General features: G+C 58.2%; 1 protein-coding gene across 2 annotated transcripts in view; it reads left to right on the plus strand.

Moving 5' to 3' along the window:
• The window catches only part of SAP30BP (SAP30 binding protein), a 31,494-nt gene extending 21,061 nt beyond the window's left edge, over window positions 1–10,433 (plus strand). For both annotated transcript variants that reach the window (XM_024553690.3, XM_053910620.1), the window contains 7 exons: window positions 4,280–4,368; window positions 6,219–6,310; window positions 7,129–7,189; window positions 7,627–7,678; window positions 8,552–8,610; window positions 9,620–9,704; window positions 9,970–10,433. In XM_024553690.3, coding sequence (XP_024409458.1) covers window positions 4,280–4,368; window positions 6,219–6,310; window positions 7,129–7,189; window positions 7,627–7,678; window positions 8,552–8,610; window positions 9,620–9,704; window positions 9,970–10,151 — 620 coding nt within the window. In that variant the 3' untranslated portion in view covers window positions 10,152–10,433. The remainder of the gene's footprint in view (window positions 1–4,279; window positions 4,369–6,218; window positions 6,311–7,128; window positions 7,190–7,626; window positions 7,679–8,551; window positions 8,611–9,619; window positions 9,705–9,969) is intronic.
• The last annotated feature ends 4,270 nt before the right edge of the window (window positions 10,434–14,703 follow it).

A 14,703-nucleotide genomic window follows, 5' to 3' on the forward strand; every position in this document is an offset into this window, starting at 1 on the left:
ACAACCCCCTGGAACAGTTCTTTGAAAGGCGGTCGTGGTGTGTTTCATTGGGCTCTTCTGGTCAGTTGCCAGTGTTGTCAGGAAGGACTCAGGGCCCCTTCAGCCAGGAGCTCCTTCCCCTTGTGTCCTGAGCTCGTCCTGTGTCCCTCTACCCCTCCTCCCTGCCCTGCTGGCATATCCGTGTGCTCCAGAAGCAGATGTGGCCTCTGCTGGCACTTGGCTCTGTCCCCGGGGAGAACATGCCACCCAGTCCTGGAGCCCGGAGCCCGTTGTGACTGGAGGGCGGGCATTCACAGTTCTGGGAAGTGGCATCCCAGCGCTGTGTGAAACCCGGCCTCCTAACCCTTTTAAGTCACTCAGCTCCTTCCAAGTGGCCATGGACTTTGTGACTGCTCTCCCAGCGCCTGGCCAGGCCTCACCGAGGGGTTGACCCTCCCTCTTGGCGGCTGTGATGGTCTCTCCCTGCCTGCTTAATCTTCACAGAGCAGGGGCCCTGCTCCCCAACAGCTGGGCTGAAGGGTGGGGGCCCACTCTGGTTTTCCGCACTAAGAGTGCGGGAAAGTGCTCCTTAGGTTTGTCTTCCGAGGAGCAAGTGGGCAGAAAGCTGACCACTCTGGGCAGCCCAGACCCTCGGCGGGATTCTGCCTTTATCCTGAGAGTTCTTGTGAGTGGAATGTGAGTCTTTCCAGTCCTATCAAAACCAGAATGTTCCTAAAGCCGCAGGGTTTGCTCTTTAGAAAATGGCACTGTAGGGGCGTCCTTTGGTTTTGTGGCTCGAGAAAGGAGGCAGGACCCCCTGCCAGGACGCCCGTGGCCGCCTGGGGGTGGGGGGTGACCCACGGGTGAGAATGGACTGGAGCCTCGGGACTCCGGTCCCCTCCCCGCCCTACCCGTCTTTGATGTTTACTACCAAGAACCTGGGGGCGGGGTGGGGTCAGACAGTGTCCATCCCCGTCCAGTGTCCCCCCCCTGCTTCCCACTCAGGACCCTGAGGCCACGCAGCGCTGCACCTGCTCAGCAGGTGGTGGGATGTGTGTGGGCCTCGGCCACATCCTCCCGGGTTTCCACAACCAGCTTCCTTTTTCTCTCCTCGCCACTTTGTGAACACAGCCGTACTCGGGTGTGACTTACGCTGAGTAAGACTGGCCAGTTTAAAGTGTGCCATTTGAGGAGTTCTGACGGAGACTGTAGCCATGGTAACCCCCACCACAGCCGTAATGTGGAGCACCTCCGTCACTCCACAGGGCCCCCTGGTACCCTCCTCTCGCAGAGGGCTTCCTCAGCTTTGGGCAAGCAGCGACCCTTCCTCACTGTAGTTGTGCCTTTTTCAGAATGTCCTGCAAGCTGGGATTTCGCAGCCTTGGCCAGCACGTTTGGGCTGGATCATTCTTTGCCGGGGGCGCCTGGCCTGTCCCTGGGTGGTGTTTCAGCAGCGCCATTGGTTTCGACCGGCTAGATGTGCACGGCGCCACCTCCGCCTGCCCCACACAGACCATGAAAAATGTTTCTTGATGTCAAAGGTCCCCATGGGGGCCATGGTTGTCCCCGGTTGGACCATTGATGCAGGTGGAGTCACAGTCTTCTTGCTTTGTTCTTTAGATCCACCCGTGCTGAAGCATCCACAGCTTCTTTCTTTTTAGCGCTAGCTACCATTTCACTGTGGGGTTTTGCCACCATTGCTTTAGCCCATTCAGCTGCAGCGGGCACAGAGGTCTTTAAGCCTCGTAGCTTTGGTTGCCATTGCCGTGTCTCACTGAGGAAGGGATAGCTGAACAGGGTGGCCCCTCTGGATGGGGCACCCTCCGTCCCCTGGGCTGAGAAGCGCTTCCTCTGTGTAGATAGCCTCAGGTTAAATGGGGCAAATGAAAGCAGAGGAGCCGGCCTGCAGGTTTCTCCAGCACTAGCGCACGCTCTGTCCGTGCCCTCCAGGTGCCCACCGATGCCCCACAGGCGTGCCTGACACAGTGGCAGCTGGTTAGTGATCCAGTTGGGTTCTCTGTGTCTCTTGTGAGCTAGAGACACTCCACTGCGTCCTGCTAGAGAGATGCCTGGTGGCTGTAGGTGCCACCGCCACTTCCTGACCAGTCCGTGCACAGGGGTGAGTCACACAGACCACAGCCTCTCAGGTCCTGAGTGTGGCCGCCCTCCCAGGCCATCCCAGAGGACCCCACAGGAGGCCCAGGCATGGCTCCCCAGGGGCCTGGGCACATGTCTCAGTGTCTGTCCTGGGAAGATGGTTGGGGGCCTGTGGCTGCTCGGACAGCCCCGTGCGTGGGTCTAATGGCTCCTACTGCAGATTCACTCTGGGGCTGCAGGATGGGTCACCGAAAGGTGGCTCCTGAAATCCATGGGATAAACTTTTATCTAGCTTCCCGAGTGTGTCCCTTCATCTGCCAGCTACTTCCTAGGAATTCTCTTGTCCTAACTGGAGCTCCAGAGGAGCTCTCCCCTACCCCCAGCATACTGTGTCCCCTTACAGCCCCAGTGTGGTTGGGTTGCTATGGCAACCCTGTCACACCCTGTTTTTCCAAAAGGCTTTCCTGGCAAATGCCAAAGGGTGTTCTTTGTCTGTGGGTCACGTGCTCAGGGAAGAGCCGAACTCCCTGCTTGTGTGCCCAAAGCCTGCCCGGGCCCCTGAAGTCAGCAGACCAGCTCACCCCAGCTTATTCCACCCTCGGCTCACCTTTGCAGACTGCTTGAATCTCGGGCTTTGCACTGCCATTTCTCCCGGGGCGGGGAGGAAGGAGGAAGTCAGAAAGGGTTTAAACTCCAGCCAGATCTGGGTGTCCCCCTTGCTGCAGGGGTCAGGAGACGAAAGGAAGGTGCTGGGCAAAGAGAGGCACGTGGTTCCTGGGTGGAAAGTGCTCCCAGGCTGCACTGGTGTCTCGGGCCCACACTGACACCCGGTCTCAGTCCCCTTGTGCTCACCCAAAGTGGCAGCTCTAGTGCTCGGTTCTGGGGCCCACCTGGGGGTTCACTGACATACTGTGAGCGGGCACGGGGGCCGGGCTGTGACACCCTGCCCTGTGCTGGGCCCAGCCTCAGTACTGGCAGTGAGTGCGGGCTTGGTCGGCACGGTGGAGACTGGCGAAGCCAGGGAGCCGTACCCTCAACCGTGCTCAGCACTGAGTTCACCGTAGTAGTGGGAATGGAGCACCTTCTCTGATAAAAAAACATTCACCCCGCCGTGGGAAAGGAGGACAGGGAGGCTGTGCCAGACCCTCCCCGAAGCCACTGGGGGCCCGGGGCCTGGCCCGCAGTGGGCGCCCAGGAGGCACTTGCTGCGTGTTATGGTGCTGGTTTGTTCATTCTTTCCCTTCATGCTGCCCCACCCCGTCCCGCCTGCTCTTTGCTCTTTGTATGGCCCTTTTCATGAGGGAATGTTTTCAAGAGCACGGACAGAGCCCACAACAAGCAGTGCATTGTCGGAGTGACCCAGAGCATGACTCCGCGCTCGCCGGGGTGGCCAGGAGCATGGGGCGAGAGTGGGTAGGGGGGGAGACTTAGGGGGCAGTGGCAGGTCTCCAAGGGAATTGTCCCTTGGAAGTTGTGGTTCTCCACATCAGAATCAGGCCTTTTGTTCCCAAGAATGAGGTGGACCAAAAGAGGTTGATTCTATTTTTTAAGACCCTAAGCTAATCCCAACAGGTAATTTTTAAAATGTCATTTATGCATAAGGCAGCTTTGAAAGGTTTGAGCCCCCAAGCCTAGGGAGCCCTGCACCCTGCTTCTCTGTAGGATGAGAAGAATGGCCCCAAGTGACTCAGGTTCCAGAGCCCTGGGAGGGTGGTTAGGGGTACGCCCAGTGAAGGACTGGAATCAGGGAGCTGGCTCGCACTGGCAGCCAGCGTGCACCCCTCCTTCCGGCCTGGGCCAGCGGCTTCCGGCTGGCAGCTCGACACTGGCCACGGCAGAACTTCACACCACGAACCCTGGCAGATGCTGCAAATGGCGGCGGCCGCTCCCCTCCCACCTCCTGTACACCATCACCCCCAGACGGCTCCTTCCTGGGAAGTTACTGCTGTGACACTGTAGCCCGCTCTATTTACACTCGTACCCTCTGCCTCAACTTTCCTTTCCCCGGTAGCACGTGCTGGCTCTTTCTGGTCATGTGATCTCAACTGAGATGACACCGCCCATGGAGAGAGGCTACTCGGGATGCCTCCGTAGCATTGATCCCTCCCTGGAAACATTGGGTGCTTTCTTTTTCCCTTGCCCATGTGTAGTCCCCATCCTAACCCCCAGCTCCCTACAGAATCCTTCTCTGCTCTCTCATCAGCCTCCTTTTCTGAAAGAGTCCGGAACATGTCACCTGATGAAATCAAGATCCCGCCTGAACCCGCTGGCAGGTGTTCAAATCACTTACAAGTAAGCACAGAGCTTGACTGTGGAGGCCGTGCAGGCGAGAGGCCTGGGTGATGGGTCTGGTTCGCGCTGACTGTTAAGAGGCCTCTGTGGGAGAAGCAGCACAGGCAGGAAGGAGCCTGTGGTCCTGGCTGCCCCCTGAGCGTGCTGTCAGGAGCTGGCCCTGTACCGCCGGCCGCTCCGCTGCATCACCCAGTGCTGCTTCCGCCGGGGCCCCCCCACTTGCGTGCCAGGGGGTCCTGGGTCCAGGAGCAGAGATGACGTGCCTTTCCTGTGCAGGAACCAGTGGGAACGTCTGAGAAGGAACTTTACTAAGAAAACTAGGGACCACCAGAATGTAAAATAAATTTTAGAATACAAAACACAAGCATTTTTATGCGTAAAATTCGTATTCTCATATTCCAAAAATACCAGCTCACGAACTGGTGTGATAGAGCTTCATACAGACCTGATCTGAGATCAGAAATCCCAAGGAAGTGGAGCATTTAGTGCGGTTGGGCCCTTGGGAGCAGCCCTCAGGGGACAGCTGGCTTTTGCACCTTTTTAGCCTCTGAGATTGTTGCTTGTCCCTGTGCTGGTCCCCTGTGAGTGGGACCTTGTGGTGAAGAACAGGGCAGACCCCACAGCTGCCCAGGGGAGACAGCAGTCTACCTGCCCTACCCTGACCCTGTAGATTCTGCACGATCCTCCAGCCACAGCGCAAGGCCCGGCACCACCCTGACAGACCAGTGACTAAGGGGCCTGGGGCCGTGGAATGCTGTGGGCTGGGGCTTCGGGCTCAGTGAAGATTCTCTTCCTTTTCCGGAAGTCTCCTCCCTTGGCTGAGTCACCAACCAACCCTCTGCCCGCCACCCCCCAGCCACCCCCCAGCCCGGTGTAACCTCCACACTAGGCAGCAAGTCCCAGCCTGTAAGGACAGTCTAGCCATCTGCCAGGCAGGGACAACCCGCGGCTCTGCCTTCAAGTTCAGAACACTGCTCCTTTCCCGATCCTCCGAGCAGTAGAAAACACGGAACAGCATGCCTTTTAGTCCATCTGATGGCCCAGGGGACCCAGAAAGTCATCTGTAAGAGACAGGCCTGCCTCCATATACGGTCCTCCGTCAGGCCTTCCTCTGGTACCTCTGCTGTACGTTGAGGTCTGTCCCTCTGGGCTCCTCTCTTCCCTGGTAAATGTATTACAGATCCATCGCTGCAACTCGGCGCTTCCTCTGGCCAGTCTCAGCAAAAACATATGCTTTCTAATAGAGTCGACAGGTCTCCTGATGTTCCCAGAGGGCATCCATGGGACTTGCACCCCAGCCCACCTCATCTTGCAAGTGTCAGCTGAGCTTTTGACCCCTGGTGGTGCCTCTTAATAAAGGTGGGGACTGGCCACCACGAACCTCCCCACAAAGGACGTTCTAGGGAGTTTGTGATACCAAATCCAAAAAACTCTACTCCTGCCTTCCTCCAAAAGGACACAGCCCTCCAGGTCTCCTGCTGAGGACCTACCCCGAGTTAAAGTATAAAACCAGCCTTCAGCCCCTGCCCATCACCGCTAATGCCTGAAACTCCTCTTCAGATGGTTCAGGAGCTGACGAACCAGGTGGGGATCCCTCCATGGTCTTCTCTGTGGCTTCTCAGCCTTGAGCTTTTTAACTCCTCACTCTCCTAGCCATCCAGAGGGAGTCGAGGAAAGCGCAAACAGGCTGGTCTCGCTTACCTCCCGCTCAGCGCTGGTCAGGTTGGGCGGAGAGAGTATGCTGGAGCAGGGCTGCATGTGGCCCTGGATCCCTGTGTCTGTGTGTCCACACAGCACACGTGACCATAGACTGGGATTGGGGGTCACGCGTGCCCTTCTGTTCTCCGTAGGACAAGATCCAGAAGCTTTATGAGCGGAAGATAAAGGAGGGGATGGATATGAACTACATTATCCAAAGGAAGAAAGAGTTCCGGAACCCCAGGTGATGTGTCCATGGCCTGCAGGGGCGGCTGAGTCACTGACCTTGGACTGGGGACCCAGATGCGCCCGGGGAGGTGGCGAGGAGAGACCCAGCTGAGATCCCACCTGAGTCCAAAGGGGCCACCACCCAGACTGCCACCCCAGCCGGAGCTTGCCGTTTCAGGTCCGGGCTGGACATGAACCCATGTGTGGAGTGGCAGCCAGGAAGCCTGGACTAGAATGGGGAAGCGCTGCTGGGTTCCCTCTCCACTCTGCTCCTAAAACATGTGACCTCACAAGGCCTCGGCCTCCTCGTCTGTGCAATGAGGGGTGGGACTGGACCGCTGCTGTGGGTTCTTTCACCTCTAAAAAGCCCCTGACTCTGTGGGTGGGCAGTAGGCTTTAGGGACAGAGCTGTGCCTGGGCCCTGCTCTATCCACTGCCTGAGCAAGTGGCACACCTGGGAGAGTCTGGTGTGATGACAGCAGGGACCCGCCCCGGCCTTTGTGCGGGCCTGAGTGTGGTGGCCCCAGCCCTGCCACAAACTGAAGGTCGCATGTCCAGGTAAGAGCCAGAAAAACGCAGCCCTCACTGCAACACCATACCTGTCCTGGCCCCTGGCAAGCAGCCCATCTCTGCAGGCGTGGAGGGCAGAAGGAACTAGGTGTCAGGCCAGCGGATGTTCCCCTACTGTCAGGAAGCTTGCTTAGAATAAGTCAGCTGGGTTTACAGATTTCCACTGAGCCCAGGAGCTGGATGGTTTTGATCCTATAAAAGCAGTTGCCACCCAGGACCATGGGCCTCGGGCCGACTCAGGGCCTGGTGGTTTTCTTCTTTCAGCATCTATGAGAAGCTGATCCAGTTCTGTGCAATTGATGAGCTCGGCACCAACTACCCAAAGGTACGTCCCGCATGGGAGGCTGAGGACTGGGGGGGGGTCGCCCAGGGCCCTGTGCTCGCTGTACCGTGTTCGGCCTGGAGCCATGGAAAGGGCCATGTGGCAGCCCTGCTGGCCGCGGAGCTCAGTCCTGGTGTGAAAGAGTCCAGGAATGAGGCTGCGGCCACATGCCCGGCGCTGGGTCCCCGGTGTGAGGGCCTGAGCGTGGACTCGCCGTGCTCCCACAGAGCGGCCTGGGCACAGGCACCTCACTGCCCTCACCGTCCAGAGGACAGCTGGCTGCAGACCAGGGACAGGGGCTGAGCCCCTGTGCCCTTGAAGGCAGGGGCTCCTGGCCAAGAAGACCCCTGGAAAGACTTGGGGAGTTGGGACGTGGGTTTTTCAGTTATGTCACCCGATGGCCCTTAGTGACTACGTCTCTGACCTTTTCTTCTTTTCAGGACATGTTTGACCCCCACGGCTGGACAGAGGACTCCTATTATGAGGCATTAGGTACATAGCTGTCTGTCTGCCCGTTCGCCCACCTGTCCTTGCACCTGTTCGTCTGTCCCTAGCGTCAGTCAGTCACCAGGCAGCACGGCGCCAGGGTCTCCTCTATGTCAGACCGTGTCCGAGGAGGTGTGTACGGTCCCCAGTGAGATGGGCTCCATCCCTGACTTGTGAGGCTTGTAATACAGCAGAGAAGACGGGATTGAAGGAGGAATTCCAGCGATGGGTGTTATGGTGGCGGGGGTGCAAGTAGGGCCCCTGAACAGGCTGGGAGGTGGAAACTGAGGAGACTGTGTTCAGGCGGAGGTTTGGAGGTGCAGAGAGGCCCGCCCGCCGGTGTGGACATTGTCCCAGGCAGCGCAATGTATGTTCTGAGGTCAGCACAAGTGCAGCGTTTCCTCAAGGGGCGCGTTGGGGAGAGTGGGGAGGAGTTTCAAAGGGTCCAAGCCCCCAAGGGAAGGTCTCAAGCCAGCAGCCACAGACCAGGTCCGGCCTATAGGTGTGTTTTGTTTGGCCCACACAAGTCTTGGCTTTAATTTGAATTAGTTACCAACATTCTATCTAAAAATCCCTAATTCTGGCTTCTCACGGTCACTGGGAAGCTAGCCCATACTGGGCTTTCTGTATTCCCACTTGGCAGTGGTCCACTTGGCAGTGGTCAGCTGGGGCGCAGGGGCCTTGGCCCCCACCCCGGACGGGAGCCACACAGCCCCCAGACCCAGGGCCTTTGCGTCTGAAGCCCTGCTGGCCTGGTGGCTGCCTTAGTGCATGGAACAAGACACAGGGGACGCAGCGAGTGCTGGGCTAGGGTCCATCGGCCTGAACTGTGGGAGCTGTTCAGGGCTGCTTTTGAAACAGCTTCCCTTGTCTTTGTAGCTAAAGCCCAGAAGATTGAAATGGACAAATTGGAAAAGGCCAAAAAGGAGCGAACCAAAGTAAGCAATGGGAAATGTTCGTTACTTGAAGAGGACAGGTGTTGGGAGTGTGTGGGCCCTGCTGGCTGAGCCCAGAGGGCGTGTAGACTGGCCACTCGCACCTGCCCCCAGCCCGGCCCGTGGCCGAGGGCGTCCTGAGCAGCCCTGAGTGTGCCTGGTGGACGCACAGGCCTCACTGGGTTTCCAGCCGGTCTCAGCTGCATCCTTGTGGTTTCTTGGGGTCTTACACTTGGCGGCACTCACATCCTCTTCCCCACCTGGCAGCTCTGGTGGCATTCTCTCCTGAGGCTGTTGGTGGCCTCGCTGGAGGCCTAATAGAGGCAACTGTCGCCTTCTGAGGGCGCTCCGTGCTGTTCCTTCCTTGGTGGCTTCCTCAGTACTTTCTTTAGGTCCCTTGTCTGATAGCCCAGTGACCCCTCACTTCAGGACCCTGAGCCCCGCCTCTTCCCAAGCAGTGGGGGTCCTTCAGGGATAGAACTATAGCTGTGAGCCCAAGTGTGCCCTAGGCACTTTTTGACCAGAATCTCCAGGAGAAGCTCAGGGCAGGTGGCCTTCCCAGCTCTGGTTTGACCTGGCCCTCCTGCAGCAGCTATGGCCTCCAGGATGCACCCCCCCCCCGACCCCCAGGCAGAGGGGCTGCGGGCCATGCAGGCAGCCCTGAGTGGCTGCTGCTGGGGGTGACCAGGTTTTCTCATTCTTAACCTCGGTTGCATGTCCCTTCCCTCTCCTGTCCATCCCCCGTGCTGGCGGGCGGGGGTCCCCGGGCACGTGCAGAGGCCTGGTGATGGGAGGCATCTGGTGTCTGTCTGGGCAGCTTTCTTCAGAGCAGTAGGAATCCCCTGCAGGCGCTTCTCTGCCACCTCCCTCCCCCAGACGATCCCAGCAGAGCTGCCTCTTAGTGCCTCCTTTGTGCGTGGCCAAGCTCCTGTCCCCCACGGGCAGATGGCTGGCAAGAAGATGGGGCCGCCTGCTTTGCCCAGGTCTCACTCTGTGCTCTCTTCCCCCCCAGATTGAGTTTGTGACAGGCACCAAGAAAGGCACCACCACCAACGCCACAGCCACCACCACCACCACGGCCAGCACCGCAGTTGCAGGTAGGCAGCGGCTTGTCTGTTTCCCGCTGCACCATGGGTTTCCCTGCCTTGTGTGGGGGGCGGACCCCACGGGGACCTGAGCCAGAGGCTGCAAGCCAGTTGGGGAGGTCGGGCGGGCTCCCTGGTTCCCTAGCTGCCCCTCGGCTTTCCGCGGCTGGGGCCCCTTCCCTTGCTCTTCCCTGAGGTCTGGCCACTGGCCTCCCGGAAAGGAGGTGTCGCTGCCTGGCGTGGCATGGTCCTGACTGCTCTCCTGCTGCATTCCCAGATGCCCAAAAGAGAAAAAGTAAGTGGGACTCGGCTATCCCGGTGACAACCATAGCCCAGCCCACCATCCTCACCACCACAGCCACCCTGCCGGCTGTCGTCACTGTGACCACCAGTGCCAGTGGCTCCAAGACCACTGTCATATCTGCCGTCGGCACCATCGTGAAGAAGGCCAAGCAGTGACCAGAGGGACCCACTTGGGGTGGCTCGGACATTCTCCTTCCCTCCCGTCGAGGGGAGGAGCCGCTCCAGGACTCACTAAGACTGCAGCCCAGAGACCAGTGCCGCGGGGAGGTCCCGCGTTGCGTGTTTCAGGACCCGCTGCCGGACGCTGCCCCGAGAGGAGCCTCTGTGCGGCATTCCAGCTGCGAGAAGGACGTTGCGGCAGAGGAGGGGACGCTGTGGCCAGTGTGCTCGCACTACGCGGGGTCTGTCGCCCCATTAAAAGCGCTGTCTGTGTTCTTACCTGGGCCTCTCGGACGCGTTGGCCTCCCTGCAGTCTTCCCAGGAGACTGCAAAAGCCCAGGGGCCCTGTGTTCTCGGTTGGGATTGTTATTCAGGGTTAATGAGGGGTGGCCCAGGAAGGTGCTGAGGCCATGGCCGGGGTATGCCACTTGGTGTGAGCAGGTAGCTGTCCAGAGTGGGTGAGACCCCACGTCCCTGCTGTCAGCTGTCCTGATCCCAAAACCCAGCCAGTTCGCCAACAAGAGCTGAGGCTGCTGCTCCCTTGGGGCGATTGAGCTCCTCCCACCTCCCCCCTGCCCACGACTTGGACACACCCAGGCTTGGCAGGCCAGTTACCAGAAGGCCTGAGATTGATCCCCGACCTGCACAGGGTGGAGAGGAGTGTCGGCGCCTGGTCCAGGCTGCCTGGTCCCTTGGTGCCCGGCCAGCATGGCCAGCAGGCCCGATGCAACCGGGGAGATGAATCACCTCCTGCCCTGGCTGGGGGCAGCTATTGTTTACAGGAGAGCCAGGCTCCCGGCAGGGCTCCGCTGCCACACCCTTCCTGTGCCTGTTATCCCCACCCCACAGGAGCCCCGGGCAGTGCCAGTGACCGCTGGGCTCCTCCCGGGGCCAGGACAGACTTCCCAGGCGCCGCCAGCCCAAAGGGGATGCGTTTGCCTTCCTTGCCCTTTGGCACCTCTCCTTGCCAGCGGAAGGGCTGCATGTCAGGGCGGAAGCTGGGCTGTGAAGAGCCGAGTTGCTTCCATGGGGCACGGGGAGGATTAGGAAGGGGTTCCTAAAATTGCACCTGGACTGTGGTGGTGAACCTGCCCCTTGCCCCCGAAATGAAAGTTGAGTCACGCTCGCCCCACACAAGCACACACGACTTGGCACCAGAGGACCCTCCCTCTCTCCATTTGAGGGACTCTTTAGCCCTGGAGAGGAGCTGCTGCCCCCACAGTCCGAGAGTGTCTCTTAAGGGGTTCCCTGCCCTGCAATGCAAGGGCACTGTGGGGGTTAGTGGGGACAGCAGTAAGCGGAGACCGGCTGCTGTGGAGGACACTGGCAGGCCTCACAAAGCTAGAGATGGCACTGCCACATGACCCCTGGTCCCACTGCTGGGGGGACAGCCAACAGAAAAACGGGATATCAAAGTTATATTGGTCGTGTGCGTGAAACCCGACAGGTGAAGGCAGCCCAGGGGCCGGGGACAGGTGGTGGGTTAACAAGACGGGGCATTTGGAAGGACACCCTGACATGGGCCACAGTATAGTGGACCTGGAGGGCATTGTGCTCGGTCGCAAAGACAGATGCTGTGTGGTTCCACTTCCGTGCGGCGCGTCCACTGCCGGAGTGAGGTTTGTGAAGATGGCGGAGTGAGCAGCAGTTAGCCAGGGGCTGGGGACCAGGAGCTGCTTAACGTGTACGAAGTTTCTTGAGCATAAAGCATGCAAGGTCAGAAAGCTCCAGAGACCTGTTGCCCCAAAATGTGAATATACTTAGCCCTATCGAACGTATGCTTTAAAATTATTAAGATGGTAATTTTTGGGTTTTTTTTAATCTTTCAGGTTGCTTTTGTAATAATAATTTTTTTTAATTATAACAAAAAAAGAAACATCTCCCCTGTATTTTTGGAGGCACATAGTTCATCCCCTGTTGGTGAAGGGAAACTTTTTTTTTTTTAAACCAGAAGGATACCTTCTATTAAAGGTAGAGAAACAAAACACAATTCTTCACGTCAGAGCCACTCCAGGCAAGCGTCCGGGAGGGTGGGGCCCTGAGCCAGGGGGCGGGGCACCAACCCCCTAGATTACTTCTTACTCACAAAGTGAAAAATGTATTTCTACCACAAGGACAGACGGTGGTCACTTCCTTAATCATTGCTATCGGTGCGGCAGCTGCTGGGCCTCCTGTTAAAACACAGCACAGCCTGTGAGCTCCCTGCTGAAAACGTCTGCCCCGAACCCGGTCAGACCTTCAGGCCCGACCTCCAGTCTCCAGGAGGCTGACGGAGCCAGTCCAGCGACGCTGCGAGGAAGCAGCCAGGCAAACCCAGACAGTGGGGTGTTCCGCTGGTCACCCGGCCTTTAAAAGGCCAATGTGTTCGTGTGTGTCTGGGTGGGGGTTGCTTTCGAGTAAGAGAGGGGATTGGACTCGACGTCGAAAGGAAGTGTAGCGGTTTGGGGACAACTGAGAAGTGTCCGTGTGGGTCGGACCAGCTGCAAGGACTCTTGTTCGTTGTCAGAGGTGTGTGACGGTGTCCTGGAGAGATGCAGAGATGAATGTCCCGGCTTCGGCTTCGGTTCAAGTGAAAAGGCAGACGGCCCCCTGACAAGCGAATAAAGTAAACGTGGCGAAACGTTCACTCTTGCTTGGGTCCGGGTGGTAAAAGTACGGGTGATCTTCAACTGTATTTCAACTCTTCTTTCAACTTTCTTACATGTTCGAAAATATTCCACGTAAAAGGTTGGGTGGTATCAAAATTTCCAAGGGGGTCTATTGACAACCCGCTGACCCTGGCGGGGAGAGGGGCTCAGAGAGACTGCCCCCCTGAGAGGTGTCCCCCTTATTTAGACAGGGCAGTGGACACAGGGTCTCTGGTCACCAAGCTGTTTCGATCACACATCCCCTATCATCTAACCTGTTTATTTACAGAAACACACACCACCCTACCAGTACGCCATGTACACTGTCAGTCTCAGGAGTAGTGGATTAGTGCCCTGGCTGGTGTGGCTCAGTTGGAGTGCCATCCATCCTGTACTCCAAAAGGCCGTGGGTTCGATCCCTGGTGAGGGCACATGTCTGGGTTGCAGGTTCGATCCCTGGTCCGGGCTCCCCAGTTGAGGTCTGTGTAAGGGAGGCAACTGAGTGATGTTCTCTCACTTTGCTGTTTCCCTCTCTCCCTCCCTCTCTCTCTCTTTCTCTCCCCCCCCCCACCTTCCTTTCTCTTTGGAATCCATAAATACAACCTCAGGTGAGGATTTTAAAAAATAAAATAAAAAAGAGTGGATTCTCTGGCACACCCCTGGAGAACATGCCGCCCGCTCTGCAGCAAGCGGGTGGCGCACTGCCTACCCCAGCTTTCCCCAGCCCCCGGCGTGGGAGCTCGCTAAATGCTCGTGAAGTGTGTGTGATTGGACGAAGGGGCGCACAAGTCTGGCCTGCCGTAGCCACGTGACACGTGCTGGGGAGCTGGAGGCTGCGGTCCGCAGCTCACAGGCTGCTCCATCCTGTTCCGAGGGGCCCCTCACCTCTCTGGCAGAGCCTAGAGAGGGAAGCCCCCCTACAAACCGGCCTCACTCTTGCCCTAAGCCTGCAGATTGAGACAATGCCGTTTTATTTTTGTATAAAATGAATTTGTAGTACAATAATTCTTAACCCTTTGGGGGCCAGTAACCTGTTTGGGAATACAGTATAAACGAAGGGCGCTCTTCCCAGCACACCACATTCCTACATCACACACACCCAGAGTTCTGCACATGATCTCAGATGGTTCACAGACACCCCCGCCCCCCAGGCCCACACGCAGACCCCAGAGAATGAAACTCCAGGCTGCCAGACACCTGGGGAACCTCATGGCTTGTCTTCCTAGGCTCCCTGGGGTCCTGCACTTCCAGGCCTGCCTACCTCGCCCAGACTGGGGTTCCTTCCACGGTATTCCCAAGTCCAGGAGCCAGCCCCCAGCCCCTGCAGAGCTGCTCTCCAAGACGAGACGACGGGCAAGGCAGCTGAGTGGCAACAGCAGCTCACACAGTTGCCACTGTGCGTAGTGCACCTTCGTGCTGCCCCTCCACAGCCGGTCCCAGCCGCTCCCACGGCCACTCTGAGAGCTGGCAGGACGTCGGACGACTGCAGAGGAGAGCCCTGAGCTCCGACCACACTTTTATTGAGCACCCGCTGTGTGCCGGGCACGGGGCTGGGAACTGGGGATAAAAAGATGCGCCAGAATGTCCGTCCTCAGGGTTCCCAGTCCAATGGGGAAGAAAGACCTCAAAACAGAGCATTTCAAACCACCGCGGTGGCGGGAAGCTGCATGGTTTGGGCAGGCGGGCTGCCAGCGATGGGGTGTTCAATGACACTGTTGGCAGGTGGGGCTAGAGAAATAGATCAAGTTGGGGTCCAGGAGCAACCTGGGCTTGGGCGGCTCCGGCTGGAACGCACGTTTGTCGGCAGCACCTGAGAGGTCACACGGGAAGGACTGGAGGGGTCAGATTTGTGAACAATTCGCGTGTCCACTCCCTGCTGGGTGGGTGCTGGCCTCTAACGCTTATTATTCACAAGGTAGGAG

Source organism: Desmodus rotundus, chromosome 9 (assembly GCF_022682495.2).
Source record: "Desmodus rotundus isolate HL8 chromosome 9, HLdesRot8A.1, whole genome shotgun sequence".
Taxonomy (NCBI): Eukaryota; Metazoa; Chordata; class Mammalia; order Chiroptera; family Phyllostomidae; genus Desmodus; species Desmodus rotundus.